Source organism: Bos indicus x Bos taurus, chromosome 13 (assembly GCF_003369695.1).
Source record: "Bos indicus x Bos taurus breed Angus x Brahman F1 hybrid chromosome 13, Bos_hybrid_MaternalHap_v2.0, whole genome shotgun sequence".
Lineage (NCBI taxonomy): Eukaryota > Metazoa > Chordata > Mammalia > Artiodactyla > Bovidae > Bos > Bos indicus x Bos taurus.
This window is the reverse complement of record NC_040088.1, coordinates 40,662,575-40,683,899: the sequence shown is the minus strand read 5'-3', so window position 1 is coordinate 40,683,899 and position 21,325 is coordinate 40,662,575. Positions and strand designations below refer to the sequence as shown.

General features: G+C 45.0%; 1 protein-coding gene across 1 annotated transcript; it reads right to left on the bottom strand.

The window, feature by feature from the left end:
• Positions 1-11,923: 11,923 nt before the first annotated feature.
• Positions 11,924-20,507, bottom strand: VSX1 (visual system homeobox 1). Its single transcript, XM_027558186.1, has 5 exons — positions 20,051-20,507; positions 17,636-17,714; positions 16,937-17,060; positions 14,325-14,505; positions 11,924-13,015 (listed from the first exon to the last, which is right to left on the bottom strand). Exons 1-5 carry the CDS (start codon positions 20,472-20,474, stop codon positions 12,726-12,728), a joined length of 1,098 nt encoding a protein of 365 aa, XP_027413987.1. The 5' UTR covers positions 20,475-20,507; the 3' UTR covers positions 11,924-12,725.
• Positions 20,508-21,325: the final 818 nt, after the last annotated feature.

Below are 21,325 nucleotides of genomic sequence, written 5' to 3'. Positions count from 1 at the left end.
CCTAAGTAGGTTATGGGCAGATTGACTTGAATTTTCTCTGGGGCAATTTTTTAGCCTCTGTCTGTTAATGCCTGGGTCAAATCCTGGAGGACAGTTTGTAAATGAGCCCTATCAGGGTGGGCAATTAAGATGTCATCCATATAATGGATCATATAGACTTGTTCATATTTACTTCTAACATCTTCTAAAGCAGCACTAACGAACTTTTGACATAGGGTGGGCTATTTTTCATTCCTTGAGGCAAAACCTTCCTTTGAAACCATAAATAAGGCTGTTTAAGATTTTCTGCCGGAAGACTAAAGGCAGATCGCTTTTTATCCTCAGTATTTTTATTCTCAGTATTTATGGGGGGCTGTTTTGCCATAAAACCAATTTTTTGTCTGGCTACCCCAATTACACCTATGGGGGTTCTATGGCAAAGGAATTGTCAAGCAGTTGTCAATTTAATTTTTTTAATTTTTAAAATTTACATTTTAACAACATAAATTTAGGGATATGTTAATTTAGGTCTAATGTTTAGTTTAGGTCTCTGTATAAATTTAAATAATAAATGTATAACCTCCTTATCTCATTTTGGTAAACAAATATACCTAAATGCAAAATGTATTTATATATGTATTTATATATGGCAACAAGTATAAACTTATTGACATATAATATATATAAATCAATATACTTGAATCAATCTTTATAATTAATATATTAATATATATTACAGCAATACAACACGTACACAGCCAATACCAACACAAACCAATGTACTGCAATAATACATGTCACACATATATAATTATACAGTATATAGAACATATATCATCACAGCACATCAAACCATACCAATTAATATCAGCCACACACATTATATTACTGCAATATACATTTAATTATACAGTATATGTATAATATGCATATATACTATACATATTAATTATATACAAATTAATTAAGTATAGATCTATAAATAGAATTAGGTATACCTTTATTATATTTTATTTATACCCATATCTAATTAGGCAAACTGCAATTAGGCAAATATATTTATATTATGTATTTATAATAATATATATAGTATTGTTAATTGTACCGCCTGTTGATAACTAAGAAATTGAGAAAACCCTTCTCTGAGTATCTCCTATTTGAGACAGCACGTCCCTCCCCCATAGGGTAAAGGGGAGCGTAGGAACTATGTAGGGTTGGAAAGTTCCACAGGTATCTTCAAACTGCCAATCTAACATTTTTGAACTTTTAACTACTATGGGGGCTTGAGGGCAAATGAAACAAAATTTGACCCCTGAAATCTATCAGGGCAACTTGCCAATCCTTATTGAATGGAATTACTATGTTTGCTACTTCTTTTCTAAAAAGTTCCACACTTCTTTTTTCCTCCTTTTATAATTAATTGTGCCACCAAGCTGGGATAAGATAAAACTATTTTTCTTGGGGTCACTGGTAGATGGAACCAATGGGCCTTTTTGTCACAAGCACCCTGTAGGTGTATGTTTTGTGGCAAGAATAATTTAATCTCATCTTTTGGTAATATTAATCCTAATTAACTGATCATTTAAAGTCTCATCTACTTTAACAAGAGCTAACTCTGTCTCATTAGTCAACTTTCTCTTAGAACTGGAATTAGGATCAATTTTTAAGCAATCAAACAAAGGCTTTAAATCTGCAGTAGTCAGTTTTAAATGTGGGCATATCCAATTAATGTCCCCTAATAATTTTTGGAAATCATTTAAAGTTAGTAAACAATCTCTCCGCAGCTTCAAAGGGGCATTGTCAGTTTTCAAAACTTTTGGCACCTAAATATGAGAAGCAAGTAAAGAGGTGTTGCACAACATCTTTATAAGCTTCTCCAGTTATTGTTTTGTAACCTAAATCTGGTCTATAGCCTTTTAGATGACAAGCAACCATCTAATCTTTGCTTGAATACCTCCAGCAATGGAGAACTCACTACTCTTCAAGGTTTTAAACTTTGCTTTACCTTTTTCTCCACAGCATTCCCACCCCGCATACCACTTTCTCTAATCCCACCAACTCATTTTCAGTAGTATGCGTGGGCCAGGAACTGGGCCAGTCTTTCCCAGCAATGTTAAGAGACGTCTGTTCTTGTGTCTAATAGCCCTGACATTTTATTTTCTTGAATTAAAAGATCTTTTAAAGGCCTTGGAGCTGTAATTTTCTGCACCCAAAAGGCTAGATCACTAAATCCAAATACTCTGTGGCTCCTAGCCTAAGAAGTCAAGTTTTTTCCTGTCTGATACTAAGGTAAAAGCAAAAGCTGTGTTACTCTTTGACCTTTATTAATTTGCACAGTTTTAGTAGGCAGTGAGGTCAAAACTTTAATTTCTCAACATAATCAGAATCTACTACACCATGCACCACCGAAATTTTCTTTTTCTTTTTATTTATTCATTTTTTTTCTTTCTTTTTTTTTTTTTTAAGAAAGCGAGCTACGCCCTAGCACAAGTCCTACAATGCCCTCAGGTAGGGGGCCAGCCACTCCCGTTGGAATTGGAGTAACCGGCTTGTCAGGGGTTAATATTGTTGCTAAATCCCCTTACCATCTTGTTTTTCTCTTAGCCTGGGTGAGACCCCCCTGAGGGGGTTTTCTCCAAGGAGCATGCTCTGCATATTGTGTACGCAGTCTGTTTTAAAAGCTCCACTGTTTAAAAAACTTTTTATCTTTTTCAGGCTTTGGCAACACTTTGAGAGGCTTTGAGGGCAAAGTGGGGAACTCTTGGGCCCTGGAAGGCGCAAAAGGAGGCGGCAGCAATCGTCTTAAATCAGAAAGTGGTGGATAAGTTTTTTTTTAAAGTTTGCGCAGAGGGGGAGGTAGCTCGCCAGGGCGTCTGGCCACAGTGTCCTGTAAGTCCTCTCCTCTCTCCTCTGCTGATTTTTTCTTCCTTCTTCTCTTTAAATCTTTCTCAGGTTTTCTTTCCCTCACTCTATCTTTTTTCCTTCCTCTTCTCTTTTACTTTCTATCATTTCCTTCTTGTTTCCCTCTTTCATTCTCCCTTCTTCCTTCTTACTGTCTTCTCTTTCTTTCGTTTCTTTTCCTTTACCCTCTTTCTCTCTTTTTCTTTCCTCCTCCCTCTCTTTCTCTCTGTGTCTCTTTTTCTAACTTCCTTTTTTCCTTTTTCTATCTTGCTGCATTCCCTGCTTCCTTCCTCCTCCGTTCCTCTCTCCTTTTCACTCTTTAGTTCTTTTTCTATCTTTAGATCTTTCTCTATTTTCTTTCCTTTTTTCTTTTTCACTTTTTTTTTCTTTTTTCTTTTTATTTTTCTCTCTTTTTTTGCTTGGGTGAGGCCCCCCAGAGGGGGTTTTCTGCAAGGAGCAGGCTCTGTATATTGTGTATTCTTTAAAAGCTGCTATGTTTAAAAATAAAACTTTTTTTATCTTTTTCAGCCTTAGGCAATGTTCTGGGAGGCTTTGGATGTAAACCGGGGAATTCTTAGGCCCTGGGAGATGCAAGTGGAGGTGGAGTAGTCGCCTAAAATCAGAAATTGTTGTTTAAAGTTTTAAAGTGTAGAGGGAGAGGGGGCTCGCCAGGGCGCCCGGCCGCAGCATCCTGTAAGCCCTCTCACTCCTCGGGAGGTAGAGCACAGTGTCCCTCCTTTTCCTAGTCAATGGCAGAAAATATGATCTGCGCAGAAGGTGGAGACCCACTACCATCCACCGCTATAGCCTCTCCCATAGGCTATCCCACAGCCTCATGACGAGGATCCAGAACATTTTTAATCATATTTATAGGATAAGTGTTTAGTTGTTTTTTTTACCTTCACCCAAGTATCTAAATTAACAGTAGCCTCTTTAACAGTTTCAAGATTACTTGTATAAAGAGTTGCCATTCTTAGTTTCAGTGTTATCCATGTCAGAAAGTTAAATATAATAGAAGATAAAGCTTTTAGCTTTCAAAAGATCAGGCTTTTCTTTGGCCTTTTAACTTCAGAAACCATTTTTTCTCTCTAACTCTAACTCTTTAACACTTTCAACACTTCCCACTCCTACTCGCCCTGTCTATCCTACAGGGGGGTCCACGGCACCCTGAGTGGGGTCCTATCCGTCCCTAAAATTCAACACTGGGGGAAAGTGTTGGGGACCTACTTTCGAATCGTCCCTGTCTCGGGCGCCACCTGCCGGGGTCCTGCCCCGGCTGATCCAGGGTATTCGAAGCGGGGACGGCGTCGGCGACCTATTTATTTAAATATTTTATCAAAGATATAAAGAGTAATAGGATGAGGATAGCTCAGTAGGAAAATTCAGTGGAGAAAAGAGGCTGAGTAGCTTGGTTTACGCGGGAGACCAATAAAACTTCAAGACAAGAAGTTTGCACCACTTACGTAGGCCGCAGGCGTCCTTCCGTTCTCCCGAAGGAGAGGAGACACTGAGGTCTCCCCGGTCAGATCTTAGAAGCCCAGGCATAATTAGTAAGCGTGGCGGGTTCCGCGCTCCAGAGGGAGACTCAGCCAGAGTGAGAGAGAGAGCGACATGGGGAGACCAGTATTTCGAGGAACTGATCCCAATTCTTTATTTTCCAGAGTCTGTTTTTATACACTGAGATGTTATACAAAAGTCACGTGGGGACAGCAGTCCTGACTTTTATTAAAGTCAGGTGCTTCATACAAATGTATACAGAGGTCTTAGGGGTGTTACATCATCTTCTGGCCGGGGGGGGGGGGGGGGGGGGGGGGCCTGCTGACAATTTATGACCCTCTCCTTGTGACAGCGGTCAGTCAACCAGGACACTTATTTCTCCAGGGGTGATTATTCTTAAAACAGACGCCACTCAAATAAAGTTACATTCCTATAGGGTGAGGGTGTAGTGGGTTTTAGTTAAGGAAAGAATTTACTTAGCCTAAGGTCTAACGTGATTAATATCAAAGGTTAATACTTATTTCTTCTATATATTCATTAATGTGTGTAAGGGCAGGGGATGTGGAGACTTAGCAACAAACATTGGCTCAACAAATGAAAAACCCTTCACCAATACAATTTCTAATCAGCCCATTATACTTATACTAATAGTTTTCTAACTTTTCTAAGGAACCTGTTTTTAGAAGGTTTAAAGCATCTCGTGCCTCTCACGGTTGGGAGGCTGTGAGCAATCACATGTGGCCGGACAAGCCTGTCAGGCAGGCTAGAGAACCTTCAGAGGAGTTTGTAGGTTAAAACACTCTTATCACGCCTAGGAATTATTATTAACTGGAGCTCTAAGTTAACTCCTTCTCTGAAAGAGGTGGTGGGGGACAGCCCCCCGTAAAGTCACTCTGGCCCCCAACACTTACCTCCAAGCTAGGTGCCCTCCGGTAGTACCTTTCTCTTACGCTAAAAAACTGCATCGATGATGTGTGCTAAGTTGCTTCAGTCATGTCTGACTCTGCGTTCCTATGGACTGTAGCCTGGGAGGCTCCTTTGTCCATGGGATTCTCCAGGCAAGAATACTGGAGCGGATTGCCATGCCCTCCTCCAGGGGATCTTCCCAATCCAGGGATCGACCTTGCATCTCTTACATCTCCTGAATTGGCAGGGAAGCTCGGTATGTCCCTATTAAAAATTCAATCACACGGGAAGCTGTCCAGAAGGTAACTTGGGAGTCCCTGGCTTCCTGTCTCTCACTCTCTGCTCAGACTCAGCCTTTCAGTCCTTGAAGATGCTCACTTCAGTGCTGTTCCCACCAAAAATGGATAACCTGAAATCTCATCATGAAGGAACATTAGGCAGACCTAGATTGAGGGGATATCCTGTAAAATAATTGATCCGTGTTCTTCAAAAATATCAATGCTGGGACTTCCCTGGTGGTCCAGTAGCTAAGACTCCAAAAACCCAATGCAGGGGGCCGGGGTTTGATCCATGGTCAGAGAAGTAGTTCTTACATGCCACAACCAAGACCTGGTGCAGTCAAATAAATAATCTTTTTTAAAAAATATCTATGTCACAAAAGACAAAAAAAGGCTGCAGAAGGACATCTTGTCATGAAGGACATGATGGTTAGATGCAATGTGAGACTCCGGACTGGATCCTGGATGGAAAAGAAAGGATCTGTGGAGGCCATTGTTGTCAGTTGGCAGAACTGGAATGTGAGCAAAGAGGTGGATAAAAGTCTTGTATTCAGATTTAGAATATTGTAATCAATACTAGATAAAGGCACTAAATAATAGCTTCGTATTCAAATGAGAGCACTGTATTTAATCCAGTATTTGTTATTGTATCTAATTAACTCTGTATTTGTGTTGGATAAAAGTGTTGTATTCAGAATACTGTATTCTACTCAGGTTTAGAATTTTGTATTGAGATTTCAAGTATTGTACTCAAGTTTTCTGAAGTTGATAACTGCTCAGGTTATGTAAGAGAATGTCCTTATTCTTAAAAAATACACACAGTATCAAGAGATAAAGGGGTAGGTACAAAGAAAGCGGAGCTCCGAAGAATTGATGCTTTTGAACTGTGGTATTGAAGAAGACTCTTGAGAGTCCCTTGGACTGCAAGGATATCCAGCCAGTCCATCCTAAAGGAGATCAGTCCTGAATATTTATTGGAAGGACTGATGCTAAAGCTGAAACTCCAATACTTTGGTCACCTGATGCGAAGAACTGACTCATTTGAAAAGACCCTGATTCTGGGAATGATTGAAGGCAGGAATAAAAGGGGATAACAGAGGATGAGATGGTTGGAAGGCATCACCAACTCCATGGACATGAGTTTGAGTAAACTCCAGGAATTGGCAATGGACAGAGAAGCCTGGCATGCTGCAGTCCATGGGGTCAAAAAGATTAGGACATGACTGAGTGATTGAACTGAACTGAACTGAACTGAACTGAATAGCCACTATGGAAAACAACATGGGGAGGTCTTCAAAAAAATTAAAAATGGAACTACCATATGATCAGGCAATTCCAATTCTGGATATTTATCCAAAGGAGATAAAACTCACTGTCTGGAAAAGTTATCCACACCTCCCATGTTCACTGCAGCCTCATCCGCAAGAGTCAAGGTATGAAAACAATGTAAGTGTCCACTGGCAGGTGAATGGGTAAAGATGTAGTGTGTGTAGTGTGTGTGTGTGTGCAGTGGAATGCTAGTCACTATTAAAAAGTAAGAAAATCCAGGAACTTCCCTGGCAGTCCTCCAGTGGTTAACACTCCACACTTCCATTGCAGAGAGTTCTGGTTCAATCCCTGGTCAGGGAACTAAGTAAGATCCCACGTGCCACTCGTTGCAGCCCAAAGAAAGAAAGAAAAGAAATCTTACTATCTGCAACAACATGGATGGACCTTGAAGGAATTTTGCTAAGTGAAACAAGTCAGACAGAGAAGGTGGGACAAGGTATGATTTGGCTTGTGCAGAATCTAAAAATATCAAACTTACAGAAATGGAGAGTAGGATGGTAGTGGACAGGTGGCAGAGAAATGGGGCAAATAGGAAGATGTTAGTCAAAGCTTACAGACTTTTAGTTCCAAGATCAATATATTCTGGGGCTCTAATGACTATAGCACAGTGACTATAGGTAACAGTGTTGTGTTGTATATCTCAAAGATGCTATGAGACTAGAGGTTTAATGTTCATAACAACAACAAAATAGTAACCACGTGGATGGTTTAACTAATACATTTCACAAGTTACATGTGTATCAAATCATCATATTGTATACCTCAAACTTACACAATGGTATATGTCAATTATATCTCAATAAATGCTGGAAAAACAGAGATAACAGCTTCCTCTCAAATGGTTCAGAAAAATGTATCTAATGTGTGGACAGAGAGATGAAATGATAGATGGATGGAAAGAGAAGCTGAGGCTTGGTAAGCCTCATGCTGTAAAAAGACCCATGAAACTGTGAGCAAAATAAAGTTGTTGTTTTCAACCACCGCTTTGGGGCAACTGAAGCATCTTCTACACCCAGACCTCTAAAAGCTCCATAGTTCTGCCTTTCATGTTTGTCTGATTCATCTGGACATATTTTCCTATAAGGCATGAAACTTAGGTCCATTTCATTTTTCCCCCGTTTAGATAAACAATTGTCCCAATAATGTATCAAAAAGTAAACGCTTTCAGGGCTTTCCTGGTGGTTCAGTGGCTAAGACTCTGAACTTCAATCCTTGGTCAAGGAACTAGACCCCACATGCCACAACTGAGACCTGGTGTAGCCAAATAACTATTTTAAAACATAAAGTGACTGCTTTCCTTGCCACCTCTGTATCTGCACACGTTTGTTCTCCCTGCTCTTCAGTCTGTCTGCTCTCCGGCTTGAGCAAACAGCCTCAGGCAGGGCTCATGTGTGGCTAAGCAAATCACCACCTCCGTCTGCTTTAAGGGTGACTTAGCTCTTCTGTCCCTGAGCCCTAGAAATTGAGAATCAGCTTAGCAAGTTCACTTAATTTTTCTGCAGCTCAGTTTCTCACCTGTTGTGGGAATCAAAAAAGACAATACGGACATGATTTGTAGACCACCGAGAACAATAGTTTATTGTATTTATACTGGTGAACCCACAGAAATAACGCTGATTGCCATATCTTGTTCTTCCGTCATTTCTGAAAATATCTCCTGGGGTCATACATATTTCTTATGCACTGATGGACTGCTCCTGTCACCAAAAGGCAGCCAGGGTGACACCGGTTCATAGTAGGAATCCGTCCAAATTGACCTTGCTAAAATTATAATTTTTTAAAATCTCCTTTTTAGGCTTTTACAGCCAAAATTTCAGCTGGCAAGCAATTTTGAAAGCTGGGAACAATTCCTTCCTACTGTCAGTGGTCAGATTCCCATTGGCTGCATGATTTGAATGAGGGTTTAAAGGGACCATGTGTTTCCTATTAACTTGGCACTTGTATCGACCCAACAAGAGATGCAGGCAAAATATGGACTCTGTATCATAAAATGTTTTCGCTGTTTTTTTAAATGAGATTCTTGTCCTGTGTATACTTAGCCCTAAATCAAGAAAGAGGAATTAGCATTTTAATATTATTCATCTTAACTGTTTTATTTTTACATAAGTTTACAAAACATAGAAAATATGAAAAGAAGAAGTATCCATTAACGCACGATCCAAAGATAAACGCTCTGAACATTTCAAAGGATTTTCATCTGCTTTCTTTTTTAAGTGTCACTTACATTATTTCACATCCTGCCTGTGGCCAGCCTGACCCTTGGCTGGTCAGTGGCCACTCCTTTTTCTTCTTTGCTGGGAGAAGCCTAGGATACTTAGTTTCAGGGCAAGAGGAGCCTGGGGACCACAGATGAATTTTTCAGTTCAGTTCAGTTCAGTTGCTCAGTCATGTCTGACTCTGCAACCCCATGGACTACAGCACACCAGGCCTCCCTGTCTATCACCAACTCCCAGAGTTTACTCAAACTCATGTCCATTGAGTCAGTGATGCCATCCAACCATCTCATCCTCTGTCCCCTTCTTCCCCCACCTTCAATAATTCCCCGCATCAGGGTCTTTTCCAGTGAGGCAGTTCTTCACATCAGGTGGCCAAAGCATTGGAGCTTCAGCTTCAGCATCAGTCCTTCCAGTGAATATTCAGGACTGATTTCCTTTAGGATGGACTGGTTGGATCTCCTTGCAGTGAATTTCTGCTGCTGCTGCTAAATCACTGCAGTCGTGTCCGACTCTGTTCGACCCCATAGACAGCAGCCACCAGGCTCCTCTGTCCCTGGGATTCTCCAGGCAAGAATACTGGAGTAGGTTGCCATTTCCTGCTCCAATGCATGAAAGTGAAAAGTGAAAGTGAAAAATGAAGTGAAGTCGCTCAGTCGTGTCCGGCTCTTCGCGACCCCATGGACTGCAGCCTACCAGGCCCCTCCGTCCATGGGATTTTCCAGGCAAGAGTACTAGAGTGAGTTGCCATGTCCTTCTCCAGCAGTGAATTTCTGGCCTAAGCCAAAGAAGGAATTCTGTCCCTTTGACTCACGATTGGTTTAGACCTAAGAGTGACAGTAATTCTGACCAATGGGAAGTGAGGAGGCCTGCGGAGTGCCCGGTGGCTTTCTGGAGGGGGGCAAGCCAGGAGGAAAGGCGAAGGAGTCAGGACAGACCGTGCCTGCGTCCTCCAGCTGCTGGGAGGCCCAGCCCAGGTTCAAGTTCACCAGGCAAGGCACGTTTCTCCGTGTTGGGCACGTCCCTCTCCTGCGCCCGCAGACACTGAGTGGAGTTAAGCCGTTGCCCCTGGGGCTCTTAAACAGCTGTTTGCACGGTGCTCTGACCTGTATCCCAATTATTTATTTATTGGGTCCCATGTTGTTACCTAATGATGATGACAAGTATTTTCCTTGAGCCTTGAAGACTAAGAGGAGTGCCAGTAACAGTGGCAACAATAGTCAATATTTATTTTTCTCTTTCTCTGCCATGCTGGAAATGGAGGTACGCACTTTATTCACATCTTTCCGTTCTCTTCGGGAACGAGGGTGTTCTATTATGATTCCCATTCCATGACTGAAAAAAACTGCGACACCGGTGTTCTTATATACTTTTTAAATGGCCTCTATTACTGTCTCTAGGACCTTTCTCTTTTGCTTCTACCTGCCTTCTCCTCCTTTAGGTAATTTTGCCTAGAAATTTGTCTACTATCTGTATCGTTTTTATGCCAGTTAAGTTTCTTTATTGCATTTTTATTCTGCTTTACCTATTTTTTTCTACTTGTATCCTTTGGGGGATTCATTTAGGAGTTTTTCCACTCAGTAACATTTCATGAACATGTTTCCACAGAAATATGCCTTGTTATTATTTTTAGTGGCTGCATAATATTTTATGAGTGGGATATATATAAATTGCACAGGTTACTAGCTCTCTCCCTCAAACTCAATTCTGGATAACTAGGAGGAGATGGAGGCAAGAATCCGAGAGCTGGCTGGAGGCAGGAGACGGAATGGATTAAGTGTGGCCGTGTCACTTGGGGCCTGCTCTGTGAGTCCAGTGGGAGGCAGAGAAATCAACTTCCAGATTCTCCTCACATCAGCCCTCCCACCATCAGGCCCAGGCTTCGAGCGAGATCTCCAGGTGCCAGAATGAATGAGAGAAAGTGGTGCTTGTGGTTTGCTGCTGCGACCATAAGGATAGGTGACATTTAATTTCCACAGTAGTCTGGGAGAAGCTCAGCATGAGAAAAGAGGCCACAGGGAAGAGGCTCTGTTTTCTCATCTGCAGAGACTAAAGAGCCATGTCCAGCCTGAGGGGTGCTGCACCCATTCCTGGGGGGAAGTCATCTGTAGAAGGTCCCCACCCTCCTTCCTCTCTGCCTCTTCGGGGGGCTGGGGGGCACGTTTTCCCCTTCAGCTTCCCCATCAGTGAGCTGCAAGCTCTCTCTGGACTCTGAACTCAGAAAGGACTGGAGGGAAGGGGATAGTTAAGGAATTTGAGATTGACATGTGGTGAAGGTAGTTTAGTCATTAAGTTGTGTCCAACTCTTGCGACCCCCTCTCTCCACCGGATTTCCCAGGCAAGAATACTGGAGTGGGGTGCCAGTTCCTTCTCCAAGGGATCTTCCCCACCCAGGGATCAAACCTGTGTCTCTGCATTGCAGGTGGTCTCCTGCATTGCGGGTGGATTGAGATCAACATGTACACACTGCTATATTTAAAAATGGATAACCAACAAGGTCCTACTCTATGGCACAGGAAACTCTGCTCAATGTTACATGGCAGCCTGGATGGGAGGGGACTTTGGGGGAGAATGGATACATGTATAATATATGGTTGAGTTGCTCTGCTGTGTACCTGGAACTATTACAACATTTTTTTTTTTTTAAAAAGGAGTTAGATACAGCCACTGCCTTATAGGAGTTTACAGAGCAACACTGGGTAAGAGCTGCAGCCAAGCATGAAGGCTTCAGGCATAAAGTTTGGGGCAGGAAATGGGGATGCCCTTGGTCAGGGTGGCAGTAGATGAACATGTGGACAGAGTGGGTGCATGAGAACCGAGCAAACCATAAAACATTTATTTTTAAATAATAAATAAAGGAAGGAAATAGAGGCAAGGAAACATTCACGAAATCAAGTCTCTAAAGTGCTCTCAAACATAAATTTTAAAAAACCGAGAAGCCTGATCTGACCTTAAAACACTGTTTATAGATATTCAACAGCTGTTCAGAAATGGTTCCCTGCTGTATCAGAAGGGAAGGGAGAGAGAGCTTCCTTGGAGGAACTGTTCCAAGATGCACAGACCCAATCAAATGACACTCAGAGGGACACAGAAGCATTGTCTAACAAGAAAATGGAAATGTCTAAAGCCAAGTTCAAGGTAAGAATATCATATTTCAATCATATGGGGGCTGCACAAGGTCTTCACTGTTTATGAAGATATATGATTCTCTGTAGATTAAATACTTCTGTATTTTTTGATTCAGTGTAAGGACAGCATACTTAGCCTATGAATCCACACAGTCTACTAAACCAAACTTCAGAATGTCTGGCAGTGAGAATGCGTTTGGGGCTTGAAATCCTCCCTCCTCAAGTTCTACCTACAGAAGAGAATGCAAGTATTAGATCTAATTAATTGATTCACGTGCCTTCAAGGAATGATTTCCATTCTAGAATGCAGTGGAATGTTCCAAGAGTCACCATTTGTCTTCTTAAAGCAAGTGACATTGCATTTTATCCTGACACAGGAAGAAGAAAATCCAGCTGAGAGCATTTGTCTTGGACAACGTTTGTCTTCTGAAAAATGCTGGTGAGGAATGTGCACATTTCCAGCCTTTGTGTGTTGCAGGTAGAGGCCTAGGGTCTCATAAGGCCCCCTCCTTCCCAGGTTGGAGCCCCTCTAGCCCCTCAGAGTCTGGACGTCCTTGGGCCCCGACCCCCTGCTGTGCTCTATCAGTCTCCTGGCGTGTGGAGCTGGAGAGATCAATGACCACGTCTTCCACACCGCTCACAGGACTGCCTTCCTCCAAGCCCCTCTGGGGTCCCGCCTGATGGGGGCTAGAACCTTCCTTGAGGTGGTCAGAGCCCCAGAGTCCTGCCAGCTTTTCTTCACTTTCTGTTTTCCTTATTGTCCCTGCAGATTTTTTATGCATCCCTGGCAAAAAAAAAAAAAAGAAGAAAATAAATAAAAACAGATATCTTTAAATATGTGCTTAGTCACTCAGTCATGTCCGACTCTTCGTGACCCCATAGACTGTAGCCTACCAGGCTCCTCTGTCTATGGGGTTCTCCAGGCAAGAATACTGGAGTGGGTTGCCATTTCCTTCTCCAATCTTTAAATATAGCAATTAAGTAAAATTTCTTCCTTGTCATTGCTCTCTGAATCCCATTAGAATTTCCATTGCTGGTGCCTGTCTGGGGCCTACCAGAGAGTCTTGTAGGTAACTCTCAACATTAGGGTTTGTACACTGGGCACAGCCAGGGCAAATGCCTTATTTGGATGACGTGGTGGTTTTTAAATTTTTATTTTAAAGTTTGTTGGCAAGATTTTAAAATCAAAAGATTTACATCAAAAGCCAGATGTCCAGCTTCTCTCAAAAAGTCAGGTGTCTGGCAGCCCGAGGCCCACTTTCCTGTAAGGCCGCAGACCTGCAGACTCAGTAAGCTCACCCCACCTGCCCATGTAAGCTAGGAGGGGTGGGTCGGGTGACCTGCCCAGCGCTCCCTCTCAGGCTCTCCAGTCCTTGAGGGCAAAGATAACTTGATATCTTCAGTCCCAGCATAGTTTCAGGTGGGTAGGAGTTCAAAAAAGTTTCGCTGAACAAAAACCCTCCTCCTCCCCAGCCTAAAATTGGCCCCCTGCGAGCATCCCCCTAATCCTAACTTTCTGCCTTGTGTTTTCCTCCACCTAATTTGCCTGGATGCTGTCTATAACTCATTTCTCCAAGCCCATGGTTCTCCGGTAATAGCCAACAGACCAGTAAGGATGCCAGCTTCTCAGAACTTCCAGCCTCAAAGCTTGAACTCCAACAGAGCAGACAGTTCTAGCACAAAACTAGGGGACAGAACAGCTACATCGCAGGTTGTTATCAGCTGAACCGGGACAGAGAACCAGACCTCTGGAGTCCAGGGTGCGTGTGGTTAACGGCCTGTAGGTTCACTGCCTGCACCATCTTGCTTCCTGTTGCCATGAGCTCTGAACTGTGTGGTTGACAGTACTCAACACTGGAAATACATATTTCACGTAATGAATGTGTATCATTCCACTCAGAGAACCAGGGCCTGACTGGACCTCCACACACTGCCTACACAGTTCCAATGAAAAGGCAACCAATTAGAGTCCAAGCCTTGTAATTATTTAAAAATCGGAGTAAATTTACACTGCTTGGCTTGGCAGTGGCCCTCCAATCATAGGGACCCCGGACATTGCCTGTGCGGCACGGCCACAAGGCCCTCTTCCTTACCCAGGAGCCAGGGTGCGCAGGAGCCCAGCAGGCCGCCCTCCCCAGAGCCCAGGACGGAGTCAGGCAGCGGGATGCAGTGGCGCACCATCGCCCCGTAGAGCCCATATTCGGCCATCACGCTGCTGCCGCCCCAGCGCTTCTCTCGCTTCCGCCACTTGGCCCGCCGGTTTTGAAACCAGACCTAGATTGAGGTGGGAGGGGAAGCAGAGAGGCTTATAGGAGGAGACCCCCTCCCCAGCACAGAGGGGTGCAAGGGCCAGCTACCCTCTCTGGGAGCACCTGGCCTGTCTCACAGCTCACAGGACTGGTAGTACTAGGTGATCCGGATCAATTTCTACCAAAGTTTCCATGGAGTGAAGGATGACAAGACAAAATCAGAGTATCCCACACTGTGCAAAGAAGCCAGTTTTTACTCTGATGGGAATGTTCACCAAGCAATGGTCCCTTCTAACCTCAGTTGTTGGACTGTTTTATCTTAACAAAAGATTAGTGTCAAATATTGTTTAAAAAGAGTGAGTAACTCTGACATAAATCACAGCAAGATCTTCTATGACCCACCTCCCAGAGTAATGGAAATAAAAACAAAAATAAACAATAGGGACCTAATTAAATGTAAAAGATTTTGCACAATGAAGGATACTATAAGCAAGGTAAAAAGGCAGCCTTCAGAATGGGAGAAGATAATAGCAAATGAAACAACTGACAAAAAACTAATCTCCAAAATATACAAGCAGCTCATGCAGCTCAAAACTAGAAAAACAAACAACCCAATCAAAAAGTGGGCCAAAGAACTAAATAGACATTTCTCCAAAGAAGACATACAGGGGGCTAATAGACACAGGAAAACAACATCACTCATTATCAGAGAAATGCAAATCAAAACCACAATGAGATACCATTTCACACCAGTCAGAATGGCTGCAGTCCAAAAATCTACAAGCAATAAATGCTGGAGAGGGTGTGGAGAAAAGGGAAGCCTCTTACACTGTTGGTGGGAATGCAAACTAGTACAGCCACTATGGAGAACAGTGTGGGGATTCCTTAAAAAACTGGAAATAGAACTGCCATATGACCCAGAAATCCCACTGCTGGGCATACACACTGAGGAATCCAGAATTGAAAGAGACACATGTACCCAATGTTCATCGCAGCACTGTTTATAATAACCAGGACATGGAAGCAACCTAGATGTCCATCAGCAGATGAATGGATAAGAAAGCTGTGGTACATATACACAATGGAGTATTACTCAGCCATTAAAAAGAATACATTTGAATCAGTTCTAATGAGGTGGATGAAACTGGAGCCTATTATACACAGTGAAGTAAGCCAGAAAGAAAAACACCAATACAGTATACTAACACATATATATGGAATTTAGAAAGATGGTAATGACAACCCTGTATGTGAGACAGCAAAAGAGACACAGATGTATAGAACAGTCTTTTGGACTCTGGGAGAGGGAGGGGGGATGATTTGGGACAATGGCATTGAAACATGTATAATATCATATAAGAAATGAATCGCCAGTCCAGGTTCGATGCAGGATACAGGAAACTTGGGGATGGTGCACTAGGATGACCCAGAGGGATGGTATGGGGAGAGAGGTGGGAGGGGGGTGCAGGATAGGGAACACATGTACACCCGTGGCGGATGCATGTTGATGTATGGCAAAACCAATACAATATTGTAAAGTAAAAAATAAATAAATAAAAGAAAATAGGGGGAAAAAAAAACACCAATACAGTATATTAACATGTATATATGGAATTTAGAAAGATGGTAATGACAATCCTATATGCAAGGCAGCAAAAGAGACATAGCTGTAAAGAACAGACTACTGGACTATAGGGAGAAGGCAAGGGTGGGATGATATGAGAGAATAACACTGAAACATGTACATTATCATATGTAAAATAAATGACCAATGTAAGTTTGATGCATGAAGCAGGGCATCCAAAGCCAGTGCTCTGGGACAACCCAGAGGGATGGGGTGGGGAGGGAGGGGGAGGGGGCTTCAGAATGGGGAACACATGTACACCCATGGCTGACTCATGTCGATGTATAGCAAAAATCACCACAGTATTATAAAGTAATTACCCACCAATTAAAATAAATAAATATATTTTTTAATTAAAATAAAACTTGAGTGAGTGGCATGTCTTCTGACTTGGAGAGGATGTGCTGTCAGACATAGGATGGCTTAACGTGAAGACAAAGACCAGTCTTCTGTGTGCATGTGAGTGTGTATTTCAGGGCCAAGTGTGTATATGGCATGGGGCTGGTGTGCAGAAAGTCCTCATCAGCTACTTACACTGGTTTCTTTGAGGCTTGCCGTGGATGGATAGTCATTTTTTTCATTGATATCTTTACATAATTTCTACATGTGGCACAAATTGTATAATTTTTAAGAATGATTTAATAAAAGGTAAAAAGGCTGGGCAGCTACAGGGGTCATCCTCTCTAAATGAACACAAAGGAAGACTCTGGCATCTAAGTGACCCTCAGTTTGTGGATGGGGGAGCTGTTTAGAGGTGGCTGTGGGCTGACTCGCTGCGTGTGAGAACAGCGTGGTCTCTGGGTGTCTTTGGGAGGAGAGGGGGCCCCTGCACCTGTATTCGGTCTTCGGGGAGTTCAGTCTTCACGGCCAGCATTTCCCGGGCATACACATCAGGGTAGTGGGCCTCACTGAAGGCCTTCTCCAGCTCTTCCAGTTGGTGGGCAGTGAAAACGGTCCTGCAGGGAGGCACATGGGCACATGACCACAGGAGGCAGCCAGGCTTCCCAGCCTCAGAGGACCCCGTGCCTGCTCCCCACCTCTGCCCACCTCATGAGAGCTGGGCGCCCCGTCTCCAAATGAGTAGCCTCTGGGAAGTTCATAGTTTGGTTCAAGCAAAACAGAGCTCTTTAGGACCTTTTTTCTCTCCTCAATAAATTCTAGCAACTCATTTTAAGAAGACCTATTTTAAGGGCCCACAAAATTGTGTCTTCAAAATGCTCCAGGGTCTAATAGTGCTGTGCTCAAAGTGCTCGGGCAGTCTTGTGGTTAAGACTCTGCTTCCAATGCAGGGGGTTCCATTCCTGGTTGAGGAACCAAGATCCCACACGGTGTGGCAAAAAACTTTTTAAAATAATCATCATCATTAGTAAAATGCTACAAAGACTGACCTGCAGCCCCCAGGAATGGCAGAATTACATTCCCAGATGGCTACTGTGTCCTTTCCCATGCCATCCCAAGGCAGGACCAGACCTTCTCAGGCACAGGGTCTCAAGGAAGGTGGGGTAGGGAATGCCATGTGGGATCTTAGTACCTGTGCCTCCTCTTTTTCCTTTTGCTGGGGGCTGGGGACGCCTTCCGGTCACTCCTGTCTTCAGAAGGGCTGTCTTCATCTGTTAGCACAGGGAGAGGAAGAGGACTTTAGAGGTGAGCACATTTTTCATTTTGCCCTCTGGATTTTAATTTGAGGATTGAAGCTATGAACTTGTCAGGGATGTGAATATTTAACAAGACAAGATCATAGTTTTCACATCTGGTGATGTATTCCAAGTGCTGCACTTAGCCGACTGCCCATGCATATCAACATTATTCTTCATAAATTAAAAAAACTCCATGACAGCTGCTATTATTATCCTCTTTTTACAGAGGAGGAAACCAAGGTACAGAGAGATTAACTTGTCCAAGATCACAAAGGTTGTCAACAGTGAAGTTGGGATTCAAACCCCAGATGTGTGTGAAGCTTAAGCTACTTGAACACTAATTGCATTTCCTGTTCCTTTCAGCTTCCAAATTCATACCCTTCCTTCTGCTTCCATCTCACATTCCTCATCTTAGCCATTACGCCAACACTTCTCAAGGGGAAGACTGAGGTTTGTGACATCAAAACCCTCCTCAGAGCTGGCCCCCTGCCCTGCTGTACCAATTTCAAATCTCTGAAAGTGGGACCTGGGAAACTCATTCTTGGCAAGGGTGCCCAGATGATTCACAGATGCGCATCAAAAATGTTAAGAACCCACTCCACTATGCTTTATCTTTTGAAATCCATTATATCAAAAGATTTAGGCTGAAAGAAAGTTTAGAAGACCAAACTACGGTCAGGTTTGTTGTTAAAAAGCATATATGTTTCAAAATACTAAATGTAAATTAATAAAAGCAAAAGTAGTAAATAATATCAGTTTTACTCCTACATCAATGAGTTCACCAGAAAATTGGATTATGATATTATACTATCTGTGTGCTCCAATCTGATATAATTAAATACATAAGGTTATGGAGCCAGTCTAAATTGAGACCAGCTGTGAGCGTGAAATATCCAATGGACTGAAGACAATAGACCCCCCCCCAGAGTAAAATATTAATAACTCTTATATCGGTAACACATAAAATGACAATATTTTGTAGGTATTGGATTAAATGAGACATAGTATTTAAATCTGTTTCACCTATTTATTTTCCTTTTTATTGTGGCTCTAAGAAACTTTCATTACACTCGCAGTCACATTACGTTTCCTCAAGACAGTAGTGGTCTTGGTCTTGAGAAATACTCTCATTGGCTAGGATGTGGTTGTATTTTGCCTTAGCTTTATGGGTCCTCACAGGGAAAAAAAATCCACAGTATGAAATCGGTGCCTGCATTTTTAGTGAGACAACTAATAGAGGGGGCGGTTATTTGCTAGATACTGGTGGTAATGAACCCCCCTGCCAATGCTGGAGACACAAGAGATGCAGGTTCCATCCCTGGGTTGGGAAGATCCCCTGGAGGAGGGCATGGCAACTCACTCCAGTATTCCTGCCTGGAGAATCCCATGGACAGAGGAGCCTGGCGGGCTACCATCCATCAGGTCTCAAAGAGCCGGACAGGACCAAAGCAACTTGGCACCTAGTAGACACTCATGAAATAAAGTCCTCTCAGAGTGGGTGTCTGCTGACCGCGCCTGCTTCCTTGAATCAGCAGTGGAGACCAGCGCAGTTTCTGCATTCAGCCTCCTGGATGCTCAGCTCTGCGGTTTACTATCACATAGCTGTTCTACCTCGAACTCTGCTGAAATTCTCCGTTCTCTTCCCCCATGCCCCAAACCTCTCGACTTCTCCGTCCTGTCTTTGTCGATTTCCACTGCTCCCCACTTTCCCCCACAGTCCGTACCGACTTCTCTGAGGATCTGGGCACAGCTGCTGTAAGATGGGCGAGCTCGCTTCTTCCGTGCAGGGAGTAAGGGAGAAGCGGGGTGCCCAAACTCGCTCTTCAGCACCCGGAGGAGGACAGATCCAGGCCTCCGCCCCGCGCTTGTAAAGGGCCTGTCAATCCGTCAATCAATTCGTCTAATCCCTCCTGGAGCCGGCGGGTACCGGGTTCCGTGCCGCTGATGAACGAGGCAGGCCCACCCAGGTTTCCCGACCCCTGCGGCACCCAGAGGCCGAACCCCGCGTGGCGGCAAGTGTCCCCCGCAGGCTGGGTCGCCGAGACCCCAGGGCGGGTCCGGATCGGGTGGTGGTGTCCGCGGGGTGGCGGCGACCAAGCCCAGAGGAGAGGCCAGGGCGGGGGGCGGGGAGGGGGGGGGTGGCAGAGGGTGCGGGTGCGAGAATGCGCCTCCCGGCGCGGCTACGCTCTGGGGTCCCCACTTCTGTAGATCTGGGGGACTGGGGTGGGGCCCGACAGGGCGGCCAGAATGTCACTCTGCCCACCCGAGCTGAGGGAAGAGACAGTAGGGGCGCGGACTGGCCTCCTTACCGGACGTCGACACGCTCTCGCTACGTTTCTGGCGGGCGGCCGAGGGCGGTGGGCGGCCGGGGAAGCGCGGGGCGAGGGGCTCAGGCCCCTCGGGCGGCAGGAAGGGCACGTCGGCGAGGAGCAGGCAGGGTGCCCGGGCAGCCGCAGGGGGCTGCGCGCCGAAACCGCAGAGGAGGCCGAGGCCCAACGGAAGGGCTCCGCGTGCCGGGCAGGAGCCTCCGAGTCCTGGGCCCGCGCGGGGCGCGGCTGCCGGGCCTTCGCACCCAGATCCCGGCCCGGGGCCCTCAGGTGCGGGCAGCTCGGCCTCCAGGCCCAGCAGGTCGGTGATGGCGAAGCCCCGGGGTCGCGAGCCGGTGGACGGGCCTCCGGGCACCAGCGCCCTGCTTCTGGCACGCCCGTCGGAAAGCGCGTCTCTGCCGGTCATGGCTTCTCTGGCAGCGAGGCTGGGCCCTCTGGTCCGTCACTTTCGCGGAGGGGGCGCAGCTCTGAGAGCGCTTTATACAATTGGGCGCCCGGAGGGCTCCAATCAGCGCGGCGCGGACGCGTCATGCCCGGGACCCCGCGACATGGGGACGCCACCTGCCCCCCTCCCTTCGGTCGCCGCCCTCCCAGCTGCGGTCCCCTCCATCAGCACCCTCTCTCCTCTCCAGTCATCCCCGCTACCAACCCCACGCCGGTTCTCGGCGGGAGTCGTCCCCTCCCTAAACCTCTAAACGCCGAAAGTTCCAGATTCCTTCGGAGTCTTGTCTCCCCTTCCGGGTGGATTCCCCGGTGGAGGCCCAGCGCGGAGCCGCCCTCCCCGCATCCAGTCGCCCATTAAGACCAAGACTCCGTTCCCAGCCACACTCTCCCCACTACCACCAATATGAACCCCGCCAGCCCTCCAAAGCCACCGCCTGAGCCAAGGCCTTCCCTGAAAATCCCCAAGGGGAAAGGAGTGGAAAACATTTATTTAATCCGTGCCTACTCCACCTCTAGCCAAACCCACCCCAGCGGTCTAGCGGCCGGACTATCCGGGGTCGCAAAATTCACGGGAGCTGGAGAAGTAGAGACAGGCCTGAGCGGACTGGCCCGGCCCAGGGCAAGGAAGCCACGTTTAGCAAATTGCATTACAGGAGGTCCAGTGAAATCGAAATTTCAGATGAACAGTGAATTTTTAAATTATAAGTATATACCAGTATATTATCTGGCGAGCCCTAAATGGGGAAGGTAAGTTGGAAAATAGGGCGTGTCTACTGGGACCCACCCTACGCAGAAGCTAGCAAATTATTGTCA

Coding starts and splice junctions, on each gene's coding strand:
- VSX1 (XM_027558186.1), bottom strand. CDS start 20,474: ATGACCGGCAGAGACGCGCTTTCCGACGGGCGTGCCAGAAGCAGGGCG. Junction 17,715..20,050: donor CGAGAGCGTGTCGACGTCCG/GTAAGGAGGCCA, acceptor CTGTGCTAACAG/ATGAAGACAGCCCTTCTGAA. Junction 13,016..14,324: donor CTGCGCACCCTGGCTCCTGG/GTAAGGAAGAGG, acceptor TTTTTTTGCCAG/GGATGCATAAAAAATCTGCA.